Source organism: Maylandia zebra, linkage group LG22 (genome assembly GCF_041146795.1).
Source record: "Maylandia zebra isolate NMK-2024a linkage group LG22, Mzebra_GT3a, whole genome shotgun sequence".
NCBI lineage: Eukaryota > Metazoa > Chordata > Actinopteri > Cichliformes > Cichlidae > Maylandia > Maylandia zebra.
The window spans coordinates 33235666-33260973 of NC_135187.1; the positions used below are offsets into that span (position 1 = coordinate 33235666).

A 25308-nucleotide genomic window follows, 5' to 3' on the forward strand; every position below is an offset into this window, starting at 1 on the left:
GCCCTGACCTCAACCTGACAGAACATCTTTGGGTAGAATTAGAGCAGAGTCTTTGAGCCAGGACCAAGGTCCAATATCAGCGTCCGACCTCACAAATGCACTTCAGGAAGTGGTCAAAAAATCCCATAGACACACTCCTAAAACCTTTAGGAAAGCATTCCGAAAAGAGTGGAAGCCATTATAGCTACAAGGGTGGGCTGACATCATCTTAAACTATGAATGAAGAATGGGATGTCATTCAAGTTCATATGAAGGCAGATAACTTAATACATTTGGCAATATACTGTTTATGTATATATGTTAAAACTTATTTATTTATGGCCTTAGTTTAAAAGGGGCTCAGTGATTTCTAAAATAACAGTCGGTATCCATACTTTTACCAAATGTTACTGAAGCAGGAGGAAAAATTGCATTTTATGGGCTTTCATGTGGATTCATGCACAAACCTGGTTTACCAGTAGCTGTTTCCAGCAGTAGGATGGAGTGTATGTGTGATGGAATAATGTAAACCACAGTTTGTGTGTGAGAGCATTAAGCTTTTGAATTTTCAGAATAAAATGCTGAATGTTGTTATAGCATTTTCCTCTCCTTACAGACCGGGAGTCCTGAAGGATCTAAAGACCATGGGTTCTGTATCTCTGTTCATCTTCTTCATTACGCTACTGGTCTTAGCCAGGCAGGTGAGCAGCTTCCTCAAAGTGGTCTCGTGTAATTTTTTCCCTTTGAACGTTACGATTCTTTTCAGGTCATTCAGCACAATCGCAGAATCAGCGACTGACTCAGTGGAGCAGAGATGTTTTTGGGAAATTTAGCCCCGGTCGTTCTGGAACGACTTTTATGACTTTGTAGAAATTATTCTGGAACAGATGAAAGACAGTTAAACAGTGTTGGAGGACTTGGCTCATTATAAAGAAAGATCAAAATATCTTTGGAGCATTAGATCTGCCAGTTTGGCCCACTGCCTCCATCTCCTCTGTGCCCACCATCCTCACTTCATAAGACCCAAACTCATCTGACACACATTGGGTGTTTGTGTTTTATCTTCTTTTTTTTTTGTGAGGTATACCATCCATCATCTCTGACCTCAAAGCTGATGTTCGGGACAGAAGGACAGCCACAAGAGCTTTAGTACCCAAACTGGGGCTCCTCTGAGAGGCACAGTTGGTCCAAACTAGCTCCCTGTGTTGTTCTCATTCTGGGTCACTCTCAGCAGAAAAGAGGGGGGACTTTGTTATGGAAACACAACTTTGCTGAGTGAAACTCTTTGTCACGTACAGATCATGAGGTAATTGGGTTTTTTTTTTTTTAACAATGCTTTTGGGTTATTGAGAAATATCATTTCTAAAACAGGTCAAAAGGTCTTTCGAGTGGTATTGCCCACATTTTCCACTGGAGTTGGCTGTATATGCTTTAGGCTGCTATTAAGAAATTTGCCTTACAAATTCTTCATCTTTAGCTCTAATGAGGCTTTTCCCAGGCATTTAGTCAAAGAGAGGGGAAAGCAGGTTACTGTAAACAAGGCATCTGTAATTCATCACTGAAGAACAGCTGCGCAATGGAGCAAAACTCATTTACAGGCTTTTTAGCTGGTTTCTAAACAGCATCTGATATGAGCTCTACTTCTTTCGGCCTACTTTTTCAGCCTAAAAGAGGTACTGGAATTTATTGTGCCACAAAACTGCACATACTCATACTGTGCATAGGCGCATATATACATGCGCACGAACAAGTGGTGTCACAGTTCTTCTCTTTTTCCTTTTTTCACACGGCTCTTCTCACTCGCCGTGACAAGTGGTTCAGACTTGCTGTCCTCAGAGGGCAAGAAGCTCCTCTGTATTTGCATTTCAGCCTCAGGCTATCAACACTATAGCGCAAGATCTCAGCGCTGTTAGTCTTCTAAATAGGCATCATACTTTAATCTCAGGGGAAACGTATTTAGTGCACACATACATCATCCAGACTACGAACCACACACATGAAGTACATCTCGAAGGACACTAAAAATGCTCCCACGCACACGCAAACACACACCGTAGGGGCCAGCCCACAAGAAGCCTGCAGCGTTCACATACATGAGAGCATAATGATGGTGCGTTCAGGGGATGCTGCCTGATGCACACACACACACTCCTGGGATGTTTTGACCTCCCTATATGAATCTTCCTGACATATTTAGACGGTTCAAAACTACCTCAAGCTTGAAAAAGCAAAGAGCAGAAAAAACAAAAAAAAGCAGTGGCTATCTTTTATGCAAAACAGCCCTGTCTGTTCTCGATTTCCTTGAGCCATCATAGCGGAGCTTCACGCATTGTTTCATTGTTGTATTATTGGAGCTTTAATTTTCTATGAATACCAAGCATGCCCTTTAGTTTCAGTCGGTGAGGTTGCTCGAGATAGCCTATGAAGTTTCCGTTCAGTGGCGATGATTAGAATGGGATACGGGCAGCCGGTCGCTGAGAAATGCTCCCATATCGTGGACGAATATATGGAAGATGTTTTTACAGCATCCTGTCTGTGATTAGATTTGTGTTATAAAAAATGAATATTTGCAATTAACTCTAATTTAAAATTCGCTTTCTTCTCTGTGTATTAGTTGTTTTTTTCCCGTTTTTGGTTCAAGTTTCTACTGAGAGAGTGCTGGGTGTGAATGACGCTGGTGTCTCTTTACTCTGTGTCCTCCTGTAACAGAATGAATATTACTGTAGGTTAGACTTCCTGTGGAGGGATAAGTTCAAGAGGGAGTGTGAGGAGATCGAAACCATGGAGAACCTCAACCGGGTTCTGCTGGAGAACGTCCTACCAGCTCACGTGGCTGAACACTTCCTGGGGAGAAACTGGAAAAATGAGGTAGAGTGCTGTATTGTTATGCATTCCTGTTCAAGTGTACCCATTTTTAGCACTAGTACTATAGAAGGTAAAGCCTTCTGCAGTTTTTTAGCAGATTTATGGACATTTAATTACAATAACCAGCAGTGAACCTAAAATTAGGATACACATTACTGTGTGCTGAGACTCGAATGATTTATGACTCAATAAATGAGAATGAGATTTAATGCACCCATCTTTTCACCTCGAGTAACATCCCTGCGTCATTTGTTCTTTTCCCGACCCTTTTTTCAGGAGGTGAAAGGCTTTAATCAAAAAAAAAGAAAAGAAAAGAGTAAAGAATAGCACATTGTGAGTGTTATGTTCTGAAATCAGCAGTTTCCCCAGGAAATTACTGAATTGGGCCAAAAAACACTGGCTTCCCAGAAATATTAAGTACTGAAATGAGATTTAGTACTTAGAAAAGAACCTGTTTCCCGCTGTTTTAAATCTTCTTGCTTAAGCTAATATAGTTGTTTTTATTTCATATATACCATGCAGAAAAATACAAAATATCAAACTAATTGTGTAAAGAGGTAGTTCAGGTAGCTCAGCCGTTATCCCAGAAGATACGTTGATCCTGATGTCCGCCCCATCACCATAGATACAGCTGATACCCTTCTAAAGACCCAATGAGCAAATTTCACATAGGCCCCCATCTCACAGGCCTAGAGACCAGTCAGAGACTGTTTGGGAAACACTTGTTGCTAGGGAAAACTAAGTATGGCCCAGTCGGTTGGTGGGTAGTTGTGGAAGGTTTCTGGCTGTCGCTATGTGAAACTGGCCACGGCTAATATATGGAAATGGGAACTGTTCACCTAAACCTTGCAGCAGTAAGATGCAACTTTTACTCTGAAGGTGAACATTCCTTGTTCCCATTTTGCATTCCACTTTTTTAAGTTTCAGTAGTTTTTTTGCAAACAAGTTGGCATCTTCCATACAAGCTAGAGGTGATGATGGCAATCTGCTGGCAACAGAAGTCATCGCAAGGAGGTTTTCAGTGCAGCACCACATTGTGACCGATATCAACCTGTGACAGCCAGCAACCACTTGCCAACTGGTCAGGAAGGTTATATTTTCTCCCAGCAACCAGTGGTTGGTCTCTAATCCTCTGTGAATGAGGTCTACGCTTTCATAGTCCTCCCACCAATGCTGTGCACCTGCAAGCCACTTTGCAACCCACCTCCACCTGATTACCCACCTCCACCTGGGACAAACATAAAGCAGAGATGTGTTTCTGTTAGAGGAGATAACTTGTGGAATAGTTATGACAGTGATTTAAAAAGGTGGAGTTCATTTTCCTTGTTTAAAAACAAGTTTAAAAATAAAGTATTAGAAAAATATATAAATCAAGAATGAAAAGAGCAAAAATAATAATACTGGAACTCTTGGTTGTTTTGCTTTGATGTAGTTACTTATCTAAGGTGGAAAGTTTTTGTTTGTTTGTTTGTTTTTGCTTTGTTTTAAGCTTTGCTTCGAGCCCTGTGTACAGGAGCTGCATGCTAAATGATCTTTTGTTAAAAGGGTTGGCGTAATAAGCATATGCTTCAGCCAATACCTTTGTCTACCCTTGTCTCGCGCTTTCTTGCTTTGTGGTAATCTTTATTCTGTATTCACTGAGATATTTGAATGCTAATCAATAAATCAAAAAAATATCAAAAATAAAATAAATTACCTCCTAATGCTATATTTGACTTAATTAGGGTCATATCTGTCGTCACTAATGTTTCCTCTGTTTCGTGGTTGGCATCTTCATGATAATCTACTAGAATAGCACACACCACCAAGCATAAATCAGTGCAGATGGAAATAATCTTCTTTTGACTATCGTGGTACTGACTGAAAAATACATGATAAAAACTGCATATTTTATATGTGCTGTTAACACATATCCTTTATAATGATATTCCTTATCTGTCACATATTGTTCAAATCATTTTCTTTCCCAGTGGAGTTTAATAAACACATTCCCTTTTGATTTCTGTTATTTCACTCTTTCCACAGACGCTGTATTAGACGTGGCCTACTTGCTTAACATACTTTCCGTTCCCGTGCTTCACCTCAGTTGCTCTGCTCTTACTTCTGTCTGTCTTGTAATGAACGCTGTTACTATTTTGCTCCTGCAAACACCCAGAGTCCCCCCGCAGATATGATTAAAGCTTCTTCGTATTTATTTAAAGAGTCGGTGTCATTGTTCAGCACGAGCTATTCAGCTCATAGATTTCCTTCACCTGTGCCAGATCAATACAACCCATAGAGCCGTTATCTTCTTCTCGCTCGTTACCAGGACCTTTATCATCAGTCGTACGAGTCGGTGTGTGTGATGTTCGCCTCCATCCCAGACTTCAAAGAGTTTTATACTGAGTCTGATGTCAATAAGGAGGGACTGGAGTGTCTCCGTCTTCTCAACGAGATCATAGCAGACTTTGATGAGGTAAACTCCTCTCATATTGATAATCCTTGCTGTCTCAGTCACAATGGAAAAAGGAAAAAACGAAAAAGAAAAAAATAACCTTCCCCTGCTGCTTTTTTTTGAGAAGCAATCACACTTGGTTATTATGCTCTAAAGTAGCAGGGAAAGCAGAAGAAAATGCCAGCGTTTGGCTGAAAGCCACCGCTATTTCCTGCTTCTTGTAGATGTAATATAATGGGCTCTTTTCCTCCTGCGCCCGCAGCTGCTGTCCAAGCCAAAATTCAGCGGAGTGGAGAAGATTAAGACCATCGGTTCTACCTACATGGCTGCGACTGGACTCAACGTGACGCCAGGACCAGATTGTGCACAGGCAAGTTTCTACACACGTCTGCATTCACAAAGAGCCACAGTGTTTACTGCTGCTCCAGACAATCTGCATATCATTCAAGCACCAGTGATTCATTACTGCACTTTGAATACATCAGTGTAAGCAAATTAGATCATCGTTCAGAAATGTGGCAGCACTGTGCTTTGTTTAAAAGAAAAAAAACCTTCCTGATTGGTGGAAATGTGCTTAACTGACATTTGCAAAGCCCCCACCAGCCACCCAAACCCCCAGTCACTGTTGCTGCACCTGCATCTTCTAGCAGAGCACATAATGTAGTCTGCAGGGATAAGAGCGCTCTGCACTCAGAATCCTTGGTAATTTTTATAACAATGCGTAGCTGATTTCACACAGGGGCAGACAGAAGCAGGCGTCTCTTTGATGGCTGATTTGCTGGACTGCTGCAGGCTGATTGTATCAGCTGTTGCCAACTCTGTCACTTTTTAATGTTTCCAGCTTGCTGATTTCAGATAAAGAAGCATGTAAAGCTAAAAAAAAAAAACCACTTGATCGCACAATACTGTACATGACATCAGTAAATAACATGGGGGGATTAGCTTTGTTTTGAATCAAGTGTTTTTGTTCCAGTATTATAAATGAAAATGGAATGAGAGCAGATCAGTCACAGCCCTGGCTAGATCATTTGTTCTGTGTAGAGAACCAGGATTTATCTTCTTTAAATGCTTTGCCTTACATCTGGGCATGAAAAGGTTTTGAGGATTTTAGCATTAACTCATTAAGCAGCAAGTTTGGGAAACTAGCTTACTCCTAACCCCTTTTTGTGGTGTTACAGAGACAAGTATTCCCCAGATACTAGGGATATGCGTAGTTATTAAATTAGACAATTAAATTAAAAGCCTTAACCCTTGCGAGGCAGAAATATTACTCAGTTAAGCTATGCGACAACAAATAAGGGGAACATCTTGTAAGAGCATTGAGATTTGGAAGTATTTTCATGTAGGAAATGCTGGCTAGGTGTAATAAACTATAAATTTAACATTTTATTATGGCCCAACCGTAACCGGCTTAGCAACCTGTTTCTGTTGCTATCCAGCTGTGCTGCTGTAAACTTCATCTCCAAAGCGTTTACTGCCCAGTGTAAAACCAAGCTACTATCACTTTAAAAACATAAACAGTCACAATCTCGCACTAGTGTCCCCTGTGACTGTTTTCTCTTCATTACCCTCAGGAACACGACAGACAGTACATGCACATTGGCACAATGGTGGAGTTTGCATTTGCTCTCGTTGGGAAGCTGGATGTCATCAACAAGCACTCTTTTAATGACTTCAGACTGCGGATCGGTGAGAGCTCTTCCTCGTAGCATGAACACGGCACAGATTTCACTTTACATAAAGGTGTGTAATCATTCTGAAATGTTAACTGCTTTGTCTATTTGTAAGGCATAAACCATGGGCCAGTGATTGCAGGAGTAATTGGGGCCCAGAAGCCTCAGTATGACATCTGGGGAAACAGTGTGAATGTGGCCAGTAGGATGGAAACCACTGGGTTACTGGGAAAAATACAGGTGGGATGTCTTCCAAAGCACTCTTGTATTTCTTGCCAAATTTTATTGAATTTTTTTTTTTTTTTTTTAATCACATCTCGTCCTTCTGTGCAGGTAACAGAGGAGACACGTGAAATCTTAACAAAATTAGGGTACATGTGTTCATGTCGCGGCATCATCAATGTGAAGGGTAAAGGAGAGCTGAAGACCTACTTTGTTCACACAGAGATGACCAGATCTCTGTCACAAGGGACCGTGATGCCTTGAGCACGCCACGCTAACCGAACAAATAGACTTGACGACACAATTGCGCACACAAAGTGGCCGTAGAAGTGATTTGTCATTCTCTGTTAAGTAAAACCCATTACCAGAAGCCAGCAGCACGACGGATAGATGATTGTAAAGAACCACTTTTGTCCTTAGCAGCACAGTGTAAGCTGGAGCCAAGGTGCACCGCCGCAGTCCTTCAAGGCTGCACTTAAGATGGTTTTCACATCTCAAGTGTAACAAGGACTTCACTCTGAGGGGTCACTTGACTGTCTAAAGGAGTGCCTGACTCAAAGGGAGGTTTGCTAAATTAGTGCAGCTCTCAAGGACCGCAGTCACCCGTCTGTACAATAGTAGCGGTGTGGAGCTAATTACCCATGCCAGTGTTGCTGTGCTTCAGAGCCTTACACTCGAGCAAACTGAGCCGCCTGCCGAGCTGTGGTTTTTTGTTTTTTGTTTTTTCCCTATCTACGCTTGGTTGGCAATGTGAGCCGGTTTGTTCCATTTTATTGCAAATGGATGTTACAATAGTTTATTGTCATTTAGAGCTATTGTTGCCAACAAAATGCCAGCGTGATGGTTAGTTTGCCAGAACCTGTGATTTGTATTTATAACTACAGAGCCGCGTTTGTGTCCCACTCGAGCAGGTGGACTCAGGCGCGGGCTCAAAAGTAGAGGTTTCTTTTTTATAATCCATCTGGAACCAAACCAACCGCATGTGTGTAAATGTCCACTGCCATTCTTTTGTTATTCATTAAACATTTGTATATAAACTGACGTCCTTTGTCTGTCTTTGGTTTAGTGCTCTAAACAGAAGAGCACGATAAAAGATCTGTCACACTGTAAACACACGAAGTATTCACTGGAGTCAGTAGCTCATTAGTTTCATTAGCTTTAAAGTTGTGATGCTCATTTCCAGTTCTGTATCTTTAGTCTTACGCTGCTTGAATCACAGTTCAAAATAACCCTTAGAGTGTTTACCTGCTCAGAGCTATGGTGAAGCTCAGTATTTCACTCTGCCATTCACCTTCCTTTGAGCTAGCTTTCTCTTGATTGGCTGCCCCTCATAAACAGAAGGTTTCAACTTACATATATTAGGAACTTTTTACCTCTTTGACATGGCACAGAGCCAAGAGTCAAAACCCTGATAACCAACAGCTAATCTCAATGTCATTACAAGCTTGATAGTGATTATTTGAACATCTGTTCATGTTTATTTTGAGCATCTTTTGCTATAAATATATGTACTATATATGTACAGGTTCATAAAAAGGTAACCGTTCATATACTCTATATTCATTGCTCACGATTGCAAAGATTTTAAATCTTTTAGAAAATATCATTGTGGTTTATGGCTCCTGAGATTTAGAAATTCAATACACAATAGATGAAAATCAAAACTGCTTTACAATATAGAAATGACCAACTTCTGAAAAATATATATATTTCTACACTCAGTGCTTGGTTGAGGCTCGTTTATCATTAATTCCAGGATCAATGCAGCGCTCTTATGGCTTATGGCACAGCTAAAATGTTCTTGATCATAGCCTTCACCTCGTCTGTTTCCTGTCTTCCTTTTGTAGTAGTTTAATAATACACCACAGTGTGAGGTACAGATCAGGTGAGTTGACTGGTCAATCATGTACAGTAATAACATGGACAGTAAAACCATTCGGTAGTACTCTAAGTGCTGTGGGCAGGTGTGCTGAGTGCTGCTGGAAAAGCAAGTGAGCATGTCCATAAAGACTGTCAACAGATGAAAGCATGAAGTTCATTTTAATTCATTTCAATTTAATTGTATTTATACTGCATTAAATCACAACACTTGTATCAGCCTGTATTGCCAGGTTAAGACCCTAAAATAATAGTGAAAACCCCAACAATCAGACCACTCCCTATGAACAAGCACTTGGTGACAGTGGGAAGGAATAACTTCCTTTTAACGGGAAGAAACATGCAGCAGAACCAGGCTCAGAAAGGGGCAGCTATGGACTGTTTGAAGTTGGGGGAGACAGACAGGACAAAAGACATAATACGGACAAGAGCCTGGTAGAGTTGTGGTAGATGGCTAATAGACTTTGGACTTCATAAATTGGACTAACACCAGGAAATATTATGGGGCGGGGTATTTCTTGTCACTGTAACCTTGAAACACCAACTCCTCTAACAGCTCCCTAACATCACTGCAGTTCTAGCACCACATACATTTAAATCTTGTCAAGTTTCTAAGAATAAGAGCTCTATTTCAGCCACAGTACAAAGGCAGAAGCAAATGAGAGCTGTCTGCACTCAAAAATAATCTTATCGTGTAGGAGGCTGATCTCTGTTGCGTGGGTTTAGTATTTATACACAAAAAGAATCTGAGAACTTAGTGAACCGAGGAGGTTAGTGAGGTAAAAAAAAATGCATTTATGTAAGGCGAGGTGAACTAAAAAAAAACAGTAAGAAAAAAACAGATCAAATGCAGGGAGTGCAGCGTACACTGATGTAGAAGCTAATTTAAAAAGAATGGGTTGTTCAAATGATCAGTACCTGAGAGAAACTGGCCAGCTACTCCAACGCTGGCTTCAACCTTTCAAATTTGCTCCATACAAAATCCCATTACAAAAATTCACATTATTCCTGACACCCAGAGTGTAAAAACAAACATCACACAAGAAGGCAGTCAGAAAACAAAATCTAATCTTTGAGCCATACAGAGAATTCACCTACTAAATCTGGGAAATACGTTATGATTCACTTCAGTCTCGACTGAAACATTATATTCATGCTGATTGAAGAAGAAAATGTAGGTGGACTTTCGTAGAAAATAAAGGTCTTTTCTAGTCATTAAGAATAAAAATCTGTCTTGCCACTACAGTCAACAGTTATGTCAGTGGGTTAAATGTTTACACTTGCATTCTTTTACTAAACAATCTACAGAGCACAACATTGTTTATTATTAGAGTTTCCACAGTGAGAAAAAAACGCCTTCATGCACTGATACGTCAGACTTTTAAGAAGGTCTCACTGATCCGTATCCTTCTTCCACACTCCATAAGATCCCATTTTTCATGTAGATTTCAGATTTAATGCAGGCTACACGCGCATACTGCCTCTCTGTGAAGTAGAGTGTGGGAGCGGGACGACGGCCATACTCTGACGAGGACAGCACCGGCACAGTTCTGGACCTCTCCTGGAAGGGAGCAGCATGGCCACATGGAAGAAGTGTTAAAGCTGCGCTAGCTGTGATGCATGTGTTGGACTTCTCTTTCCACAAAGTTGCATATTTTAAAAAGAGGAAGTTTAGGGAAACATGAAGCAGGAGGTTTCCACAGCAATTATGTTCATATGACAAAGTTACATTGAGGTAATGTCACACACACACACACACACACAGATATACATATACATATAAAATAACCCCATCACTGATCATTTAGATTTAGTTATTTTTTTTCTGGCACCAGGCAGCCTTTTTTTAAACAACATTATCTCCTGCTGAAGTTGATTTTTTTTCTTGCTAATTGTTACACACATAGCTGGTTTTGTGTCTTACATTTCATAAGGACCACAGTGTAACTGTACCTGATTTTCAGGTGAACAGAGACATTAATTTGAGCGGTAAAAAGAAATGTGGAGGCGTTGCACAGAAGGAATGTGTCTGTGGCATGAATACTGAACTGCTAGCTGTTGGAACGTGTCCGTATTACTTGCTGAAAGGATTCATCATTCCTGTTGCTGTTTGAATCAGCACGCCAGAGCTGTTACAGATGTAGCTAATGGATTCCTCCATCAGCTGCTGCAGACACAGTTTATGGATTTCTCCATCAGTTAAGACAGAATTCATTGAAAAAAATGACTGTAGCTGTGGTTAGTGACCACACACTTCACCACTCACTGGACATACAGCTGAACACCTTGTATAACATATTTCTGAGCTGCTGCTACCAGGACAGCTTTATCACCTCAATATAACTATTTCCTATAATACAGCTATATTTCCACCTTTTATTACAAGATGCAAATTAAGTAAAATTGTGGCTCTTTGCTATTAAAAACATCACATCTAGGGTGTGTCCATTAGATAACAATGCTATAACAACAACTAACTGTTAACTGTTTAAACCCCAAAACCAGACCAGTGAATCTGTTGCTTTGAAGTGTACAGCTTCAGGTCGATAACTAAACCTGCTACTGTTCTGATCAGTAAGACGGTTGAAGTAAAGGTATTTTTGCACTTAATGAAACTATCGTGGTTTGCTCCTCTGATTAGATTCAATTTAGTCTCTTTCTTATTGCTACGTCCCACACTGACAGAAATGAAAGCTGCCCTCCAAAATTGTATGAGCTATCCCCTGTTGTCTTTGGGAAAACTGAAATACACATGCTGCTCATTATTATCGAGGGCACTAAGGTGTCTCTGGGTGGGCTTTTTCAATAGCTCTGTTAACACCAGGAACCTCTGACTTCAGAAAGGTCAGGCAGTATGTGCTTCTGGCTCTGGTAGGTCTATATTTTTACAATTACATTCAGTGGAAACAGAAGAAGAAAAATAGAACACTGTCATCATGCTCTAATGAGAAAAAAAATGAAACATTTTTAAATTATTATTCTCATTTTTAACTCCATATTTTTTGTCCTTGGAGTCTGCGGCAGTTGTTTAATGCAATTAATGTTTGTTAAATGCCCCGTATTTCTGCATCCGTAAGAGGTGTATGCACTACATTACGTGACCATTACCTCTTTATTTATGTCAAGTCCTCTTCCTTTCCAGTGTTTTCTGTCATCCCGGGGGAGCCACATATCAAAACCCTCAACATGGTTGTGTAATCGGTCATACATGGACACATCTGAGACCTAAATGTGGAGAAGAAAGAGTCCAGCATTCAAAGTATTTCCTGTTGTGGAAGGAGATGCTTTTTTTTGTCACTTTGGGCAATGAGAAGTAGGTGTTAATAGTAGAGGGGAACGCAAGAGTGCTAGCAAATACATAATACATGTATAAATATACAAAGGGTGAGTGGTGAACCGTTTTTATATAGTTTATAATTCAAAAGGAGTTCAAAAGCACCAACGCAACTTTATTAAGAAAGGAGTTTTAAGTAGGTACAATTTAATGTATTAACCCGCGTTAATATTCCCAATTTTGTTAACTGGAGATTTTGTTAATTGTTATAGTTATAGATACAAACTATAACTATAACTATAACTATAACTGAGCGTTATCCTAAATAACACTCAGTAATAAATATAACTGGCTAGGTTCTGTTAGCTAACCAGTGTTACCTTCGCTTCGTTGTTAAAGTAGGACATTTGTTTGGGCTCATTTCTTCGCGGTGTGACGTAGCTGAAGGCTGACAGTGTAGCCAGCGGTTTGGTTTTTGCCTCGAGTGAAACGTCCATCGTTCTAGCTCAAAACCTGTCTCAAAACCCCAGAAAAGTCCAGTCAAACTGTCCAGTCAGACCGCAGGCGTCTGGGGTTGCTAAGATACCAACCTAGCAACTTGATGTGCTGCCTTCACATGCTTTTGGAGTTTCGTGTACTTCCGAGTCTCTTGCTGCTGAAGGTTTTAAATCAAGTGTTTTCAAAGCAGGTGTGTTAAACCTAAAAATCAGGTTAGAGACTCCAATCTCGCCCACTGGACTTCCATGGAAAATATGAAGGAGGGCGCACATTTTGGAATTCTAACTGTGTTTTCATAACGTTTACAGCTTTTCCTAATGAGAAATACCTCTGCAACATTCTTCACAGTACACCAAAGTAATAGATAAACATTAAATGACAGAAAAGTTTGGGTTTTTTTCACTATCTATGTCACGATCCTGGGTCTTTTGACCCAGCGTTTTGAGTTTTAGTTTATTTTGATGTTCATGGTATGTTTAAGTTCATTAGGCTATCTAAGTTCATTTGCTTATTAGTTTCCCCTTGTGTTTTTAACCCCTGTTAAGTCTCCCTTGCCCTTCATGTGTTTCATGTTTGTGTGTCTTGTGTTGTCAAGTTCATGTTCTCATGTCTGCATCTCATTATGTTACCTGTTTTATTTTGAAGAAGTCCTGTGTTCCTGTGTTCTGTGTTTAGTTTTAGTTTAGTTTTCAGTCATTCCTTGTCAGGTCGTCTGCTCGTCACGTCGCATCTTCAGGTATCCATGTCAGTTCACCATGTTTCGGGTTTTTTCATGTTTTAGTTTTAGTTCACCCAGTTTAGGTTATTATTTAGTTTCACCCATGCCCTTTGTTTGTATTTATTTTGCCAGCCTTAATAAACTGCTTGTTTTCTGTTAATCCACGTCACGTTTCATAGTTTTGGTCTGCACTTGAGTCCTTTTTAGCAACACAGCCAGACTGTGACAATCTACTATAGAAATTTCTGTCTTTTTACAATATGCTCATGCTAAAATAATTAATAAAATAGGACCTTATTGTGAATTAACAATAACTTTGCCTTCTTTTTAGTTACAGTACAGTCTGTGGTGTGAGCTACTAAAACCTTTTCTGTAATTTGACAGGTATACCTTTAACAATTAAGCCCCAAAGAGTCGTGCAGACAGATTTCCTTCATGAAATAGAGCCACATGTCTCTATCATGAAGTAAAACGTGAGATGTGCTGTTGAAGTTCCTCCTTTTTCTTATATTGAGATTTTTGCAGGAAGTCAGTGTGGAGTTAAACCTCTGAAAAATGAGTTTGACATCCCTGTTTTACACAGTTAACTCAACTGAGTTTGTTCTCTCTCTCTCTCTCTCTGTGTGTGTGTGTGTGTGTGTGTGTGTGTGTGTGTGTGTGTGTGTGTGTGTGTGTGTGTGTGTGTGTGTGTGTGTGTGTGTGTGTGTGTGTGTGTTATTAGTACAAGATCCCAACGCGCAATAAATCATTGTGACACATAGATGTATGTTGGTACCAAACTATCAGCTGCGAGGGGATATTTCCATTGGCTGCTTTTGGCCTTTGGACACATTTTGAAAGTCACACTCTGTTAAACGACCTCTTGGGGAAATCGTTACTGGTGTCTAATTTTCTGACTTCTCAGCTATTGTGACTGGAAGAAGATACCAAACCACGGGGGCTTTTCTTATTAACTGTCACAGCTGCATTAATGTAGCCATTAATTATCAACAATTCTATAATTGCTCATTTGCAACTCGTGGAGAGGCCAGTACAATCTTGTGATTTCATTTGTTTATGAAACTGGTTTATGGTGCACCATATTTTCTAACTAAAGTTAAAGACAGGAAGGTCTACTGACCCAAATTCTATAAATGACTGAAAGCCTGCTGTTCTCAGCCGGTACACAGTTGAATTACTGCTACAAGGTTGTTAAGAGTCAGCGGTGGAAAATCAAATGATGGCACATCTTTGCACAGCTGCATCACTGTCTTCCTTTATGCTAATAACACTTGTCCCTCGGAGGCCCTTCAGAAGGTCTCTCACTGCATCTGCTGTGTGAGTCTGGCAGCAGAATTAGTTTATAACAGCGGACAGATTACGCCTCAAGCGCGGTGTGGTGTATGCGGTTATGTTACGGCTGACAAGGAAGCCCAATTTGCTGGGGCTTCAGATTAAGTATAAATAACCTCTCAGTCCCTCAGCACTGCATAAAGATACAGATGGTGCACCTCGAGTTCATCGTGGCAGACTGATTTCAGCGGCTAAACCGAGAAAGCTGCTAGAAATACAAGACTTCAAACATAGTTTTTGAAGGTCTCAACCCTGAAGATGGATTTTCAGAAAAGCTACAGTTAGTGTGCAACGGGGACTAACTCTCCCTGAACCTTTAGTTCTAGTGTCAAAATGACATTTGTTCAATCACACGGGACAGCAGTCATAGCCCTGAACAGACCAACACATAAACTGTCAGTACCAAAATAACACATTCGGTGAAAACGAAACAAAGCATTGCCTACTGTATGCAATACTATATCACATACAACAGGACATACATACAATACAACAGTGCTGTGGATTAGTGGACATCCAGGCCCTCTAGTTTGATCACAGATCCTCTTCAGTGCTATTCTTTGCATTCCTTAGGGAGGAAGAGCTGGAGAGTGCACCACAACTATCTTCTGTGCCTTCTTGTGTTCTGTTGTCTTTCACATCCTCACTCCTCTTCTACAGGCAGGAAGAGGACAAGGCGTGCCCCCTAAACTGTTTATGAAAACTGTCTGTTACTTGTGTACGTGGAATAAAAAGAATCTTTCACTTCTCTCATTTTAGGACATTCTGGCACAAACGAAGTCTGGAAGGAATAAGTGGGTAATATTTCAATCTGCTGAATAGTTCTCCTCTCCAAAATATGTTGGCATTGTTTATTATTTAAGTGTGAGTGCAGAGTGGAGTCCATCTAGTCTTCAAAGTCGAGTCACTTATGCGAGTCTCGTAAAACATATTCATACAGCATTACTGCAACGGCACCTCAACAGCTGGTTTACAGCGAAACATTGCGGGGTCTGCTCAGGTGAACAGCAGCTACCCATCCAGGAGGAAGCCCAATTAGGTACACCTGTTGAACTCATTATTAATGTTAATATCTGATCAGTTAACCACATGGCAGGACCCCATGGTTTCCCTAGTAAACCAATGGGGTCGGCTCTGACCCCATGGGTTCTCCAGGGTTAATGCATTTATCCATGGAGACATGTCTGGTGAAGTTTAAATTGAGCATCAGAAAGGAGAAGAAAGGTCATTAAAGTGACTTTGAATGTATTATTGTTGCTGTTGCCAGATGAGCTGGTCTGAGGATTTCAGAAGCTGCTGATCTACTGGGATTTTCACACTTTAGGCCTCTTTGTACCAACTGAGCCTCATTTAAACATCACAGCCTCTCTGAGTATTGATGCTGACCATCTTTGGATGGCTGCTTCCAAATAATCATCTCAAACTGGTTTCCTGAACACGACAGTGTTCAGGAAACCAGTTTGAGACGGCCTCCTCCTACTGTGGAGGCCGTTTGAGGCTGTACTCAAACGACCTCCACAGTAGAGCATCTTTGGGTTGAGCTGGAGTGGGGGACTCAGATCGTGGATGTGCAGCTGTAAAATCTGCATTAAAACATGAAAAGGGGGTCCAGCCTAGTATTTGCAAGGTATACCTAATAAATTGGTCACTTAGTCAGTTTAGTAAGGAGAAGGAAAGAGAATAGAAGATACAGAAGAGTGCAGAGGATGGATGTGTGTGCTGTGGGTGGAGGGGGCTGTTTATTATAATTTATTGAACTGTGACCATTGGATGAAAGATATTTTTCCTCGGGTGTCAGTTTGGCTCACTGGTCGAGGAGCGAACCTGCTGCCAGCTGCCGATCAGCCCCGATCTGAGGCCGTCTGCTGTATGCCTCCGCCTGCCCTCCCTTTCTATCTGCTCATCACTGCTCAACTGTCAGTTAAAAGCAAAATTCAAACATAAATATTTAAAAAAGGCAAATATTTTTCCTCTCAGTTTATGCAAACATAAGTGCTCTTTTTTCTAAATATAGCAACATGCTGTGGAAATCAGCATCTTAAGAGTATTCCCTCTGATCCACGACAGAGGTTAGTTTTATTTAGAAATGTCCTCGTTTAAAGACAGCACACTCGGTGTCAGTGAAGGAGCACTCTTCCAGATTCCTTCTCAAACATTTTGATCACCCCGGGTTATATGTTGTCAAAATGTGCTGTCATTTTGGAGGAAACGGTTTATTCAGTGACTCAAAAACATGGAGGAAAGATTCTGGGCGAGTTACAGCCTTTCCCAGGTTAATGCTGGTGTTTTGTTGAATCTCCTGCATGCTGCTGTTGTATTTTATACCACTGGCCCCTGCAGATTTTGACAGTTATACAGAGAAATGTCAGCACATATTGGAACGCTGTCTGTTTTCTTCAGCGACCGATATTGGTCCATCCAAATTGTAGACAACTCAGTCACCTGTCTACATTTCCTAAAACATTTGCACGTGCTACCAAAGCAGTCTCTTTATGATGGGACAAAACACTAACTTTTGCACAGAAATGACCACAAAAGGAGCTTCTCGCACATGCGCGCTTTAATCTATCAGTGTGCAGAGTGTGCACGTGTGTGTCTTGCACAGTAATAGTCAACTGAAAGAAAGCTTTTTGTTAGAGACATGACAGTCCAGTTAACCTCTCAGCCTTTTTCCATTTAGCAGCCGTGATGCACTGACACACCTTCTGTTTCTGTGGCTGTGCCAGTCTCACCCACCCTTTTGTCTTTCTCTCCTTCCACGTAACTGTTACGGAGGAGCAGGAGACGGCCAATGAGAGGACACCGTTCTGCTGTTAGCTGGCCCTGACTGCAGCAGATCTGGGGAGCCCGGGTTCTGACGCAGAGGTTCGGTGGCACAGTTCAATAGGCGTGACGTAGAGGAAAGTCGGGGATGTGCAAACAAAAGGTGGGGGGGGGGGACAGACAGAGCCCCATCACTTCCCGCTTCCTTTCATTTCATTTCAGAGGTTGTCTCAGAGCACAGGAGTAATTACTGCTGACATTTCAGAGGGATATATTGCTATTTGGCAGGGGTTACTGTGGGAATGAAACAACCTGAAGGAAGGAGTCAGCCGTTTGGTGGTTCCGAGTTATTAAATAGAGATCACCACCACAGAGCCGCGTTCTCATCTGTATAGTTTCATCCCATCTCTTCACATCGTGTTTTATTAATGCGGAATGAAATGTGGCATATCCACCTGGTTTATGTCATTCAGAGCAGCGTTGGGTATTTGAAGTCCTCATCTGTGCGAGGCCGGATGCACAGCTTCAGCTGATGATGAGGGGTTTTTCTTGCAGAAGCGTTGTACAGAATGATAACTCACCTGAGCAGCAAATGACTCATGAAATGCTAATTAGAAACGATACAGGCATCACTTTAAATTCTAATCCAAACTGATTTAAAGTACTAACGAAATCAACTTTGGACTCACAATTAAAGGCCTTCAAAATTGTTTTTCTCATTCAGTATCAATACAAAAGCAGTTTGGTTCACGCTGAAAACAAGATTTTAGCGAAAGTTGCAACCTTTAACTGACTGGTCACATATCTCTCCAGGCATGATGTCTTTATTGGTGTAGTTTCTTGTTCAAAGAAGAGACAAAAAGGTTATATGAGAAGAATTTTGCAAGAGATTTCGAGCTCTTTTAAAAAAAAAAAAATTTTAAATCATTAATAACAGCCGCTTAATTTAAAAGCAAGTACCTCCTCTCTCAGTTAAGTTTGAAAGTTTTAGTCTCTCCCATTGTTGTGGAGGGATTTTGGCCTACTCTTCTTTACAGTGTTGCTTCACTTCAATGAGGTTTGCAAGCATTTGTTTATCCACAGCTCTCTTAAGGTCCTGCTACATTAACGGGGTTAAAGTGTGGACTTTGATTGTGCCATTGCAACACCTTGATTCTTGTCTTTTCCAGCCATGCTGCTGTAGAACGGCTGCTCGGCCAAGTGTTAGCTTTAAGAGAAATGGCCTCACACATTTGACTCTAGAATACTTTGGTATACAAAGTGTCTGTGAAAGTTCTCAGTCATCCAGGTCATCATAGTCTAAGGAGCTTGGAAAGAAAAGTATCTGGACTTTAAGTTTCTTCCTTTCATCTGAGAACTTGAAGAAACTTAAAGAAGTCCAGACGCTTTTCTTTCCAAGCTCCTTGGACTTTGGTACACAGAGGACATCATGGCCGACTCAGTGACGGCACAGTGTCCAGGTCCCGTGGCTGTGTTTGTGCTGATATGGCATGTTTGTTTCTTTGCAAACACGACTCTGTGCATTATCGCCAAGCATTGAGAAGATTCAGAAGTCTTAGGGTTTGTTCGGATGCAACTTTGCAAACCTAAGCTGCGCTGCCATGTTCTTTTTAGAGAAAAGAGGCTTTTTCCTGGAAACCTTTCAAATCAGACCATACATGTTCAGTCTCTTTCTAACTGTACTGTCATGAAATCTAACATTTAACATAACTGAGGCCTGTAGAGTCTTGGGTTTTTTGTAGTTTCTCTGAGCACTGGCTGGTCTGACCTTGGGGTGAATTCACCGAGACATCCACTGCTGGGAAGGTTGGCAACAAGCTTTAATGTTCACCGCTCCTGAATAATCTCTTTCTGTTCAGAATGTTTGGAAAAGGTCTTCTGTAGATGAGCCAGACAGCTTCCTTAAGGTCATTGATGATATTTTTCCACCTTAATCAGTTTATCAAATGCAGTTGATTAGCAGCACTTGGATGCCACTCACCCTCATTTTAAGGCCCGCTAAGAACCACATGATGTTTATTATATCCTGATATGTAAAACCTTACATACCCATGTGGAAGAAGACCAGTCAGTCACTAGTGTCAGCCTGCCCCCTTCTGGATGTTTCACAAGCAACACATGAGCGCCTGCATAAGAAGGCAAAGTAGGTAATAAATGAGCTTCACTTGCTGATTTAAAATGCCAACATACTTTATTTAAATCAGCTGTTGGTGAGCGAAGAAGATCATTTATTTCTTATGATATCAGCACAGAGGTCTGTGATGTTTAACACAAACTCCGACATGGTCTTTGTCTTACTGGGTTTACAGGTAAGAGGCTGGGAATGACATCAGCTGTAGTGGATGCACATTAAGCCACTGACACTCATCATCTGCTTTAAAGCACAGGTGTCAACCTAATTTCACTTTGCTCTTAAGTGGGCTAGAGCCAATGTAAATGTCATAAATGTCTGTACTAGATTGTGGAAAAACAGAAACTCCCTGTTAGTTAATTGTTTATGTATTACTTATTACCACTGGTGAAGTGTGAGCACCCATGGAGGAAGTCTTTATCATTAATAAAAGCTTTAAAACCTAGGAAAATACAGTCTCAAATGTCTGCCCTCCTGCATGTTTTCCAAAGTCGTCCAGCGGACCAGATTGGAGTCTCTGGTGGGCTATTTCTGACCCCAAGACCTGATGTTTGACACACCTGTTTTAAAGTGAGACAAGGAACAAGAATAGTTCTCATTTCAGAGGGATTTTTTTTTTTTTAACTTTTTGTTAATGAATGAATGGGCAGAAAAAATAAACTCGGTCCAAAGTTGAATTCCACACGTAAAAGGCCGTAAACTGTGAGCACATGCATCATAGTTTGTTTTTGTTTTGTTGTTTTTTTTCTCATTTTGCAAACACAGGTAAAAATGCATCTTTACTTGTAGATCTGCATTTGAAATCATGTTGTTAACAGCTGCTTCAGAGGAAAGACTGCAGAGCATCTCCAGTCCTGAACCTAGTGCAGCGAATACATTACAGCTAAAGGTCACTTTCATGCTGAACTCCAGTCAGGAGTACATTATAATGTCATCCCACTGATAAATCAATTTTGCTGTGGGACACTACACCTCCTCAGACGTCAATATAACTGTTTTCACTTGCTCAATTATTTGATAGCATGCTGCGTATATGGGTGTAGGAGGTAAGGGTCTGTTTGTGTATTACTTTCACAGGTTACACAGAAATGTTCATGTTATAGAAAACAAACTGGTCCTCCTTGTGTAAGCAAGCATAAAAACACAACAACAACACTTCCTAGAGACAGGAAGAACCAGCCTCTGGCTCGACAGACGTCCGACTTAACCGGTTAGAGTGAAAGGAAAGAGAGAAGATGAGCTTAGAAACCATACAAACAATGAACACCTAGGTTAGTGTGAGTCACAGTAGCCACACCCAGCTGCTGTTCAAGGCTTTGGCCTGTGAGAGGCCAATCAGAAGAAAGCGAGCTCAAAGGAAGGGCAAAGGGAGCAAAACCAGTCTACTTTAAACTGAAACATCAGCTGTGTGAAGCTGGAAGACCTCTGCTTGATGAGCTCAAGCTATGTTCTCGGTCAGGCCTGCTGTCCCTCGCAGAGTCAAGTGATGGCTCAGTCTTATAAGACCTTATGTCATCCATTTGTTCATCTGGATGTATCTGAATGTTTTACATTACTTCATCGATCTTCATTTCACAAAAATGCACATGAATCCTGCCTTTACTGCAGCTCAAATCTTCATTTGACACCAGTGCCCCTCACCACAGTTACAGCTCAGCTTTCATAGCTTCCTGCTATTTTGTTGCTTGTCATCAAAAAACAATGAACCATGACTCTTATTCACAAATATAGTGCAGACATGATTAAGTTATCCCTCCACATGACCCACTGTGAGATTATTAGAAAAACATGGATTTCTCCCAGCCAATCAGCAAAGATCAGGTTGTGCGACAGATAGTGACATATTTGCATCTGACCAATCAATAATGGCCTGGAGCATTTCAAACTTCAGTGTTTTTACTGAATTTGGGAAATTTGAGTTTTTTGCTCCTAACCTGCTCCCACACTTGTGGTCGTCACATCAAAGCTACCAGTGGTAAGCTGATGAAAACCACGCATTACATAGTTTAAACGTTATTCTATGGGTGAGCCATACTTGTGTTATTTCTAAAAAACAAACAAACAACTTATTATAAACATAGAATAAGTGGTATGTTGGATGTGTTTTGGTTGTTTTATTTGTTTTATGAGCTTACTTAATAATTTAGTAATTCTATGTTTGTAATTCATTTTGTTTTGATTGAATTTCATATAAGGAAAATAAGGAATACCATCAGTTATAATGCTACTTTTTAGTTCTTGTTATGTATTTACAATTTATCTGTCACTGTACATTGTTTTCTGCAGCTCTATACTTCACTGTTGTTGTTTTCCATCAAATTTGGCTGGATATTGACTCAAAAATGCACTTTTTTTCTTTTGCAGCTGTCTACTTTGCTCTTTTATGGAGGACAGCCCATCAAGTACCATCCGATAGAAAAGCACAACCTGTATTAGGACACATGCACATGCTCATTTCAGTGAATTAAATTAAATCTTTGAAGAAAAGTATAAATGTTGAGACACATTCTTAACATATTACAGCAGCTTTGCCACATACTGTGAAGCAGTTGAGGAAAAAAAAGAACTTTTCTGTCACGTATGTGTTACTTTGGTGTAGTATGAAAGACTGGAGGAAGTGTTTATCAGTAAGACAAGCTGTAAAATGTATTAAAATATAGTCCAGTAGGCCAAGTGGGAGTGTTTTGAGGGGCCGATTCTGGCCCCGGGGTCTTATGTTTGACACCCCTGCTGTAGACGTTATAGTGGGGGGGTAAATGTCTTGCTTGATACAGCAGCACTTCCAGGATTGGCCGGCAGATGGCGTGAGTAGTCCAGGTCACAATCAGCGCTCCGGGAAAATATTATCATGAGATGGCCTGAATCAAAACAGAGGACCTTTCATGTATGGCTGTATCCGGGAGGTTATCTTATCTCTGCTCTTTGCTTTCAGTAGGCTAACGTAACATTTATACACTTTTTATGGTTGAGTCGCTGAAACAATCAGGAGCACTTGAACCATGTGGAACGGTTGTATTTTTTCTCCATAAAAGTTGGTGCTTTCCCCGAAAGTGTGGGTTAGACAGCTTTTAAACGGGTCCTTTTTACGTATTTACCACAACCGTCGGACTTTATTTTCTTTTCAGTGTTTGTGTGTCGGCTTTTTTGACCTATATTTCGCCGTAAGTTGGTCGCACACGCGTTAACTGTGACCGCCGTCGTTCGTCGATGACCCAGCCTCTGCTCATTTCCGAAAGCTTACGGAGATTCACCGAGCAGCGACCCAGCCCCTCCCGTCCCCCCCTCTCGTCACCGCTCCAGCGACTCTCCCCTCGGCTCCACTCCGAGGAGGAACCCGGTGCCCCCGGCTGATCGTTTCCAATTACGTTACCCCAAGATGGAGGTCTGCAGATGGCACTGCTAGCGTCAACGACTCCCCGCAACCGTCCGTGTGGCTTTAATGACGCTTTTGTCAGGACAGGAGTGATTGTGTGCCATCTTTTTGTCGATATTTTGGGGGGCTCTACTTGGGAGATACCGAGCTCCAGATTCGGGTTGTGGCAGCCATGAGCTCCGGGGAAGGAGCGGATGAGACCACGAAGGACGCCAGCGACATAGAGGCGTTCTTCAAAACCGGTAAGCCCAGGAAAAGAGTGGGAGAGGTCGGACTGAGCTCCGCGGAGAGCTCTCCTCTGGTCCAGCTCTGTGAGGGACATTTTTTCCTGTCCATGTTGAAAGGTTTGGGGCTCGCACAGTGAAGAATATGGGAGGTTTTAGCCATTGAATTTCATAACTGTCGACATAAATGAAACTCACAATAAATGCCAGTGACCCACACAGCTGCGGGCATCTCCGAAATATGTTCCTTGACTTCCTTTTCTGAGCAGCTGCATCCTATAGCTCAACCAGACTATGGAAAGACAACGCTTGCCGGGTTGCTAATGACCAGAGTTCCATCTCCGGACACCTCGCCTAGATATTGCAGTATTTTAAGAAGTGCAGCACTCCGTGTTACCAACCTCCCGATCCAATAACTTAAAACCACTCACATCGATGTAAACTGACAGCAAAAATAAGTGAAATGGCACAGGCTGGCGTTAGGAGAAATAAAAGAAGGGGGTAAAACAGCAATTGTAAATATGCGTTTTCTATTCAAACGCAGCCTGACTGGTTTGGATTCTGCCGACTTTTGGTTATTGGTGTTAATTAAGCGTTAAAGTGGGACAACTTTAATGTATATTTAGGTTTAAGCTAGCGGAGTAGTTTTAGAGTTTATTAGAAAGAGACATGGAGCCGTACACAGCTGTCCGATAATAGACCCAGGAGCTTGCTTATTCCAACAGCAGCTACCAGTGCTGCTAACCTCAGAGCTAGTGAATCCTGATCAGATTTGGTGAATCCTGTTCGCTAGCTGGTTTAGCTTAGTTAGCCTGGCAGTTAAAGCTGGTTTGTTGGTGGGTGGGTTTTTTTTGTGTATTGGGAGGAAACGTATATGAGGAGTGTCCGCTTAGCTTTGGTATTCCGTCAAGTCGGTTTTGTTTGTAGTTTTCCATGCTGTCAAAAAAATAGCACAACGGCGCAAGCTATGTAAACAATACCCGGCGTGGCACGTATAGCCTGGGTGTGCACTGTGCAGGATAAGCTAGTTTTGTAACATGGCTAGCAGAAGCGAAAGCGTCTTTTTCCTCGGTCAAACCTCCGAATGTCAGTGACACACATTTCTCCATGTAACACACACTTTATTATCTCAATATAAAGATGTTACCCCGTCGCATGTGCATAATCGCTAGCATTAGCTAAGCAGGCTAATTTGTCAGCGAGGACTGTGTTGAAGTCTTAACACGGGCCTACAGTCATTGCATCGGCTCCAACTATAGCTCATAAAACATGTTAATTCCTGGGGACACTACCGGACGTCTGAGCACAGTGGAATACAGGCCGTACGATTTGATATCACTTTCACGATTTGACACCGTGAAAACGTGACTCAAGGATGGCGTTTGTTATGCATGGCTGTCAGTAAACGTGCAGCATGAAACACACAGTTTGTACAGATAATCACAATATACTCGAATGAAATGCTGAAGGTCTGCCTGCAGTGTTTGTGGGTCTTTCATGTGAAAATCCTCTTGCATGTGCTGGATAACCCTTAGCTCGTCTCAGAGGGGCTGCTGATTGAGATCCAGTGCTTGATGTCATGTCTGCAAGTGTCATCATCTAACTCCACTTAAATACACCCCAGTGGTTACTGTTGCACGCTGCAAGTTTGTAAGAGTAACCTGCTGAGAAGCGCTAAAACCATTTCTTCTTAGTGAATCGGTTGTTGGTTGCGTATCATGTGTAATGGTATCTGCAGTTTGTTTGTTTGTTTTCAGGTGCTATGCATTTTAGTACCTGACACAGAAATATACAACAGTGAAGTGTATGAGGAATAAAATGCAGCGGGTGCTAATGTACTCTGCCAAAAATTACTGCATGTTCTACTACAGCATCATGTCTGGTAGATTTTGAAGTACACTTTAGAGGGGCTGTAAACAAGGATGAGAATGCAGCGTATTGACA

The 25308-nt window shown here is 41.3% G+C and overlaps 3 protein-coding genes across 16 annotated transcripts in view; 2 read left to right on the forward strand and 1 right to left on the reverse strand.

Annotated features, from left to right (window-relative positions):
* The window catches only part of adcy2b (adenylate cyclase 2b (brain)), a 74293-nt gene extending 66079 nt beyond the window's left edge, over positions 1–8214 (forward strand). For both annotated transcript variants that reach the window (XM_004563649.5, XM_023154926.3), the window contains exons 19-25: positions 596–680; positions 2689–2847; positions 5153–5299; positions 5541–5648; positions 6853–6967; positions 7067–7191; positions 7285–8214. In XM_004563649.5, coding sequence (XP_004563706.1) covers positions 596–680; positions 2689–2847; positions 5153–5299; positions 5541–5648; positions 6853–6967; positions 7067–7191; positions 7285–7437 — 892 coding nt within the window. In that variant the 3' untranslated portion in view covers positions 7438–8214. The remainder of the gene's footprint in view (positions 1–595; positions 681–2688; positions 2848–5152; positions 5300–5540; positions 5649–6852; positions 6968–7066; positions 7192–7284) is intronic.
* cfap90 (cilia and flagella associated protein 90) overlaps positions 1–13042 on the reverse strand; it is a 43882-nt gene extending 30840 nt beyond the window's left edge. Inside the window, exons 1-3 of one of the 2 annotated variants that reach the window (XM_004563650.3) lie at positions 12706–12924; positions 12160–12276; positions 9223–10612 (exon numbers count right to left, since the gene is read on the reverse strand). In XM_004563650.3, the coding sequence (XP_004563707.1) occupies positions 10433–10612; positions 12160–12276; positions 12706–12822 (414 nt within the window). In that variant the 5' untranslated portion in view covers positions 12823–12924 and the 3' untranslated portion in view covers positions 9223–10432. Of the gene's footprint in view, positions 1–9222; positions 10613–12159; positions 12277–12705 lie in introns of those variants that run through there. The other variant, XM_076879127.1, reaches the window with a different exon arrangement.
* Positions 13043–22694: 9652 nt separating this feature from the next.
* LOC101473365 (triple functional domain protein) overlaps positions 22695–25308 on the forward strand; it is a 77051-nt gene continuing 74437 nt past the window's right edge. For 3 of the 12 annotated variants that reach the window (XM_023154936.3, XM_023154940.3, XM_023154942.3), the window contains exon 1: positions 22695–23382. In XM_023154936.3, the coding sequence (XP_023010704.1) occupies positions 23313–23382 (70 nt within the window). In that variant the 5' untranslated portion in view covers positions 22695–23312. The remainder of the gene's footprint in view (positions 23383–25308) is intronic. The other 9 variants (XM_023154932.3, XM_023154937.3, XM_023154934.3 and 6 more) reach the window with 6 other exon arrangements.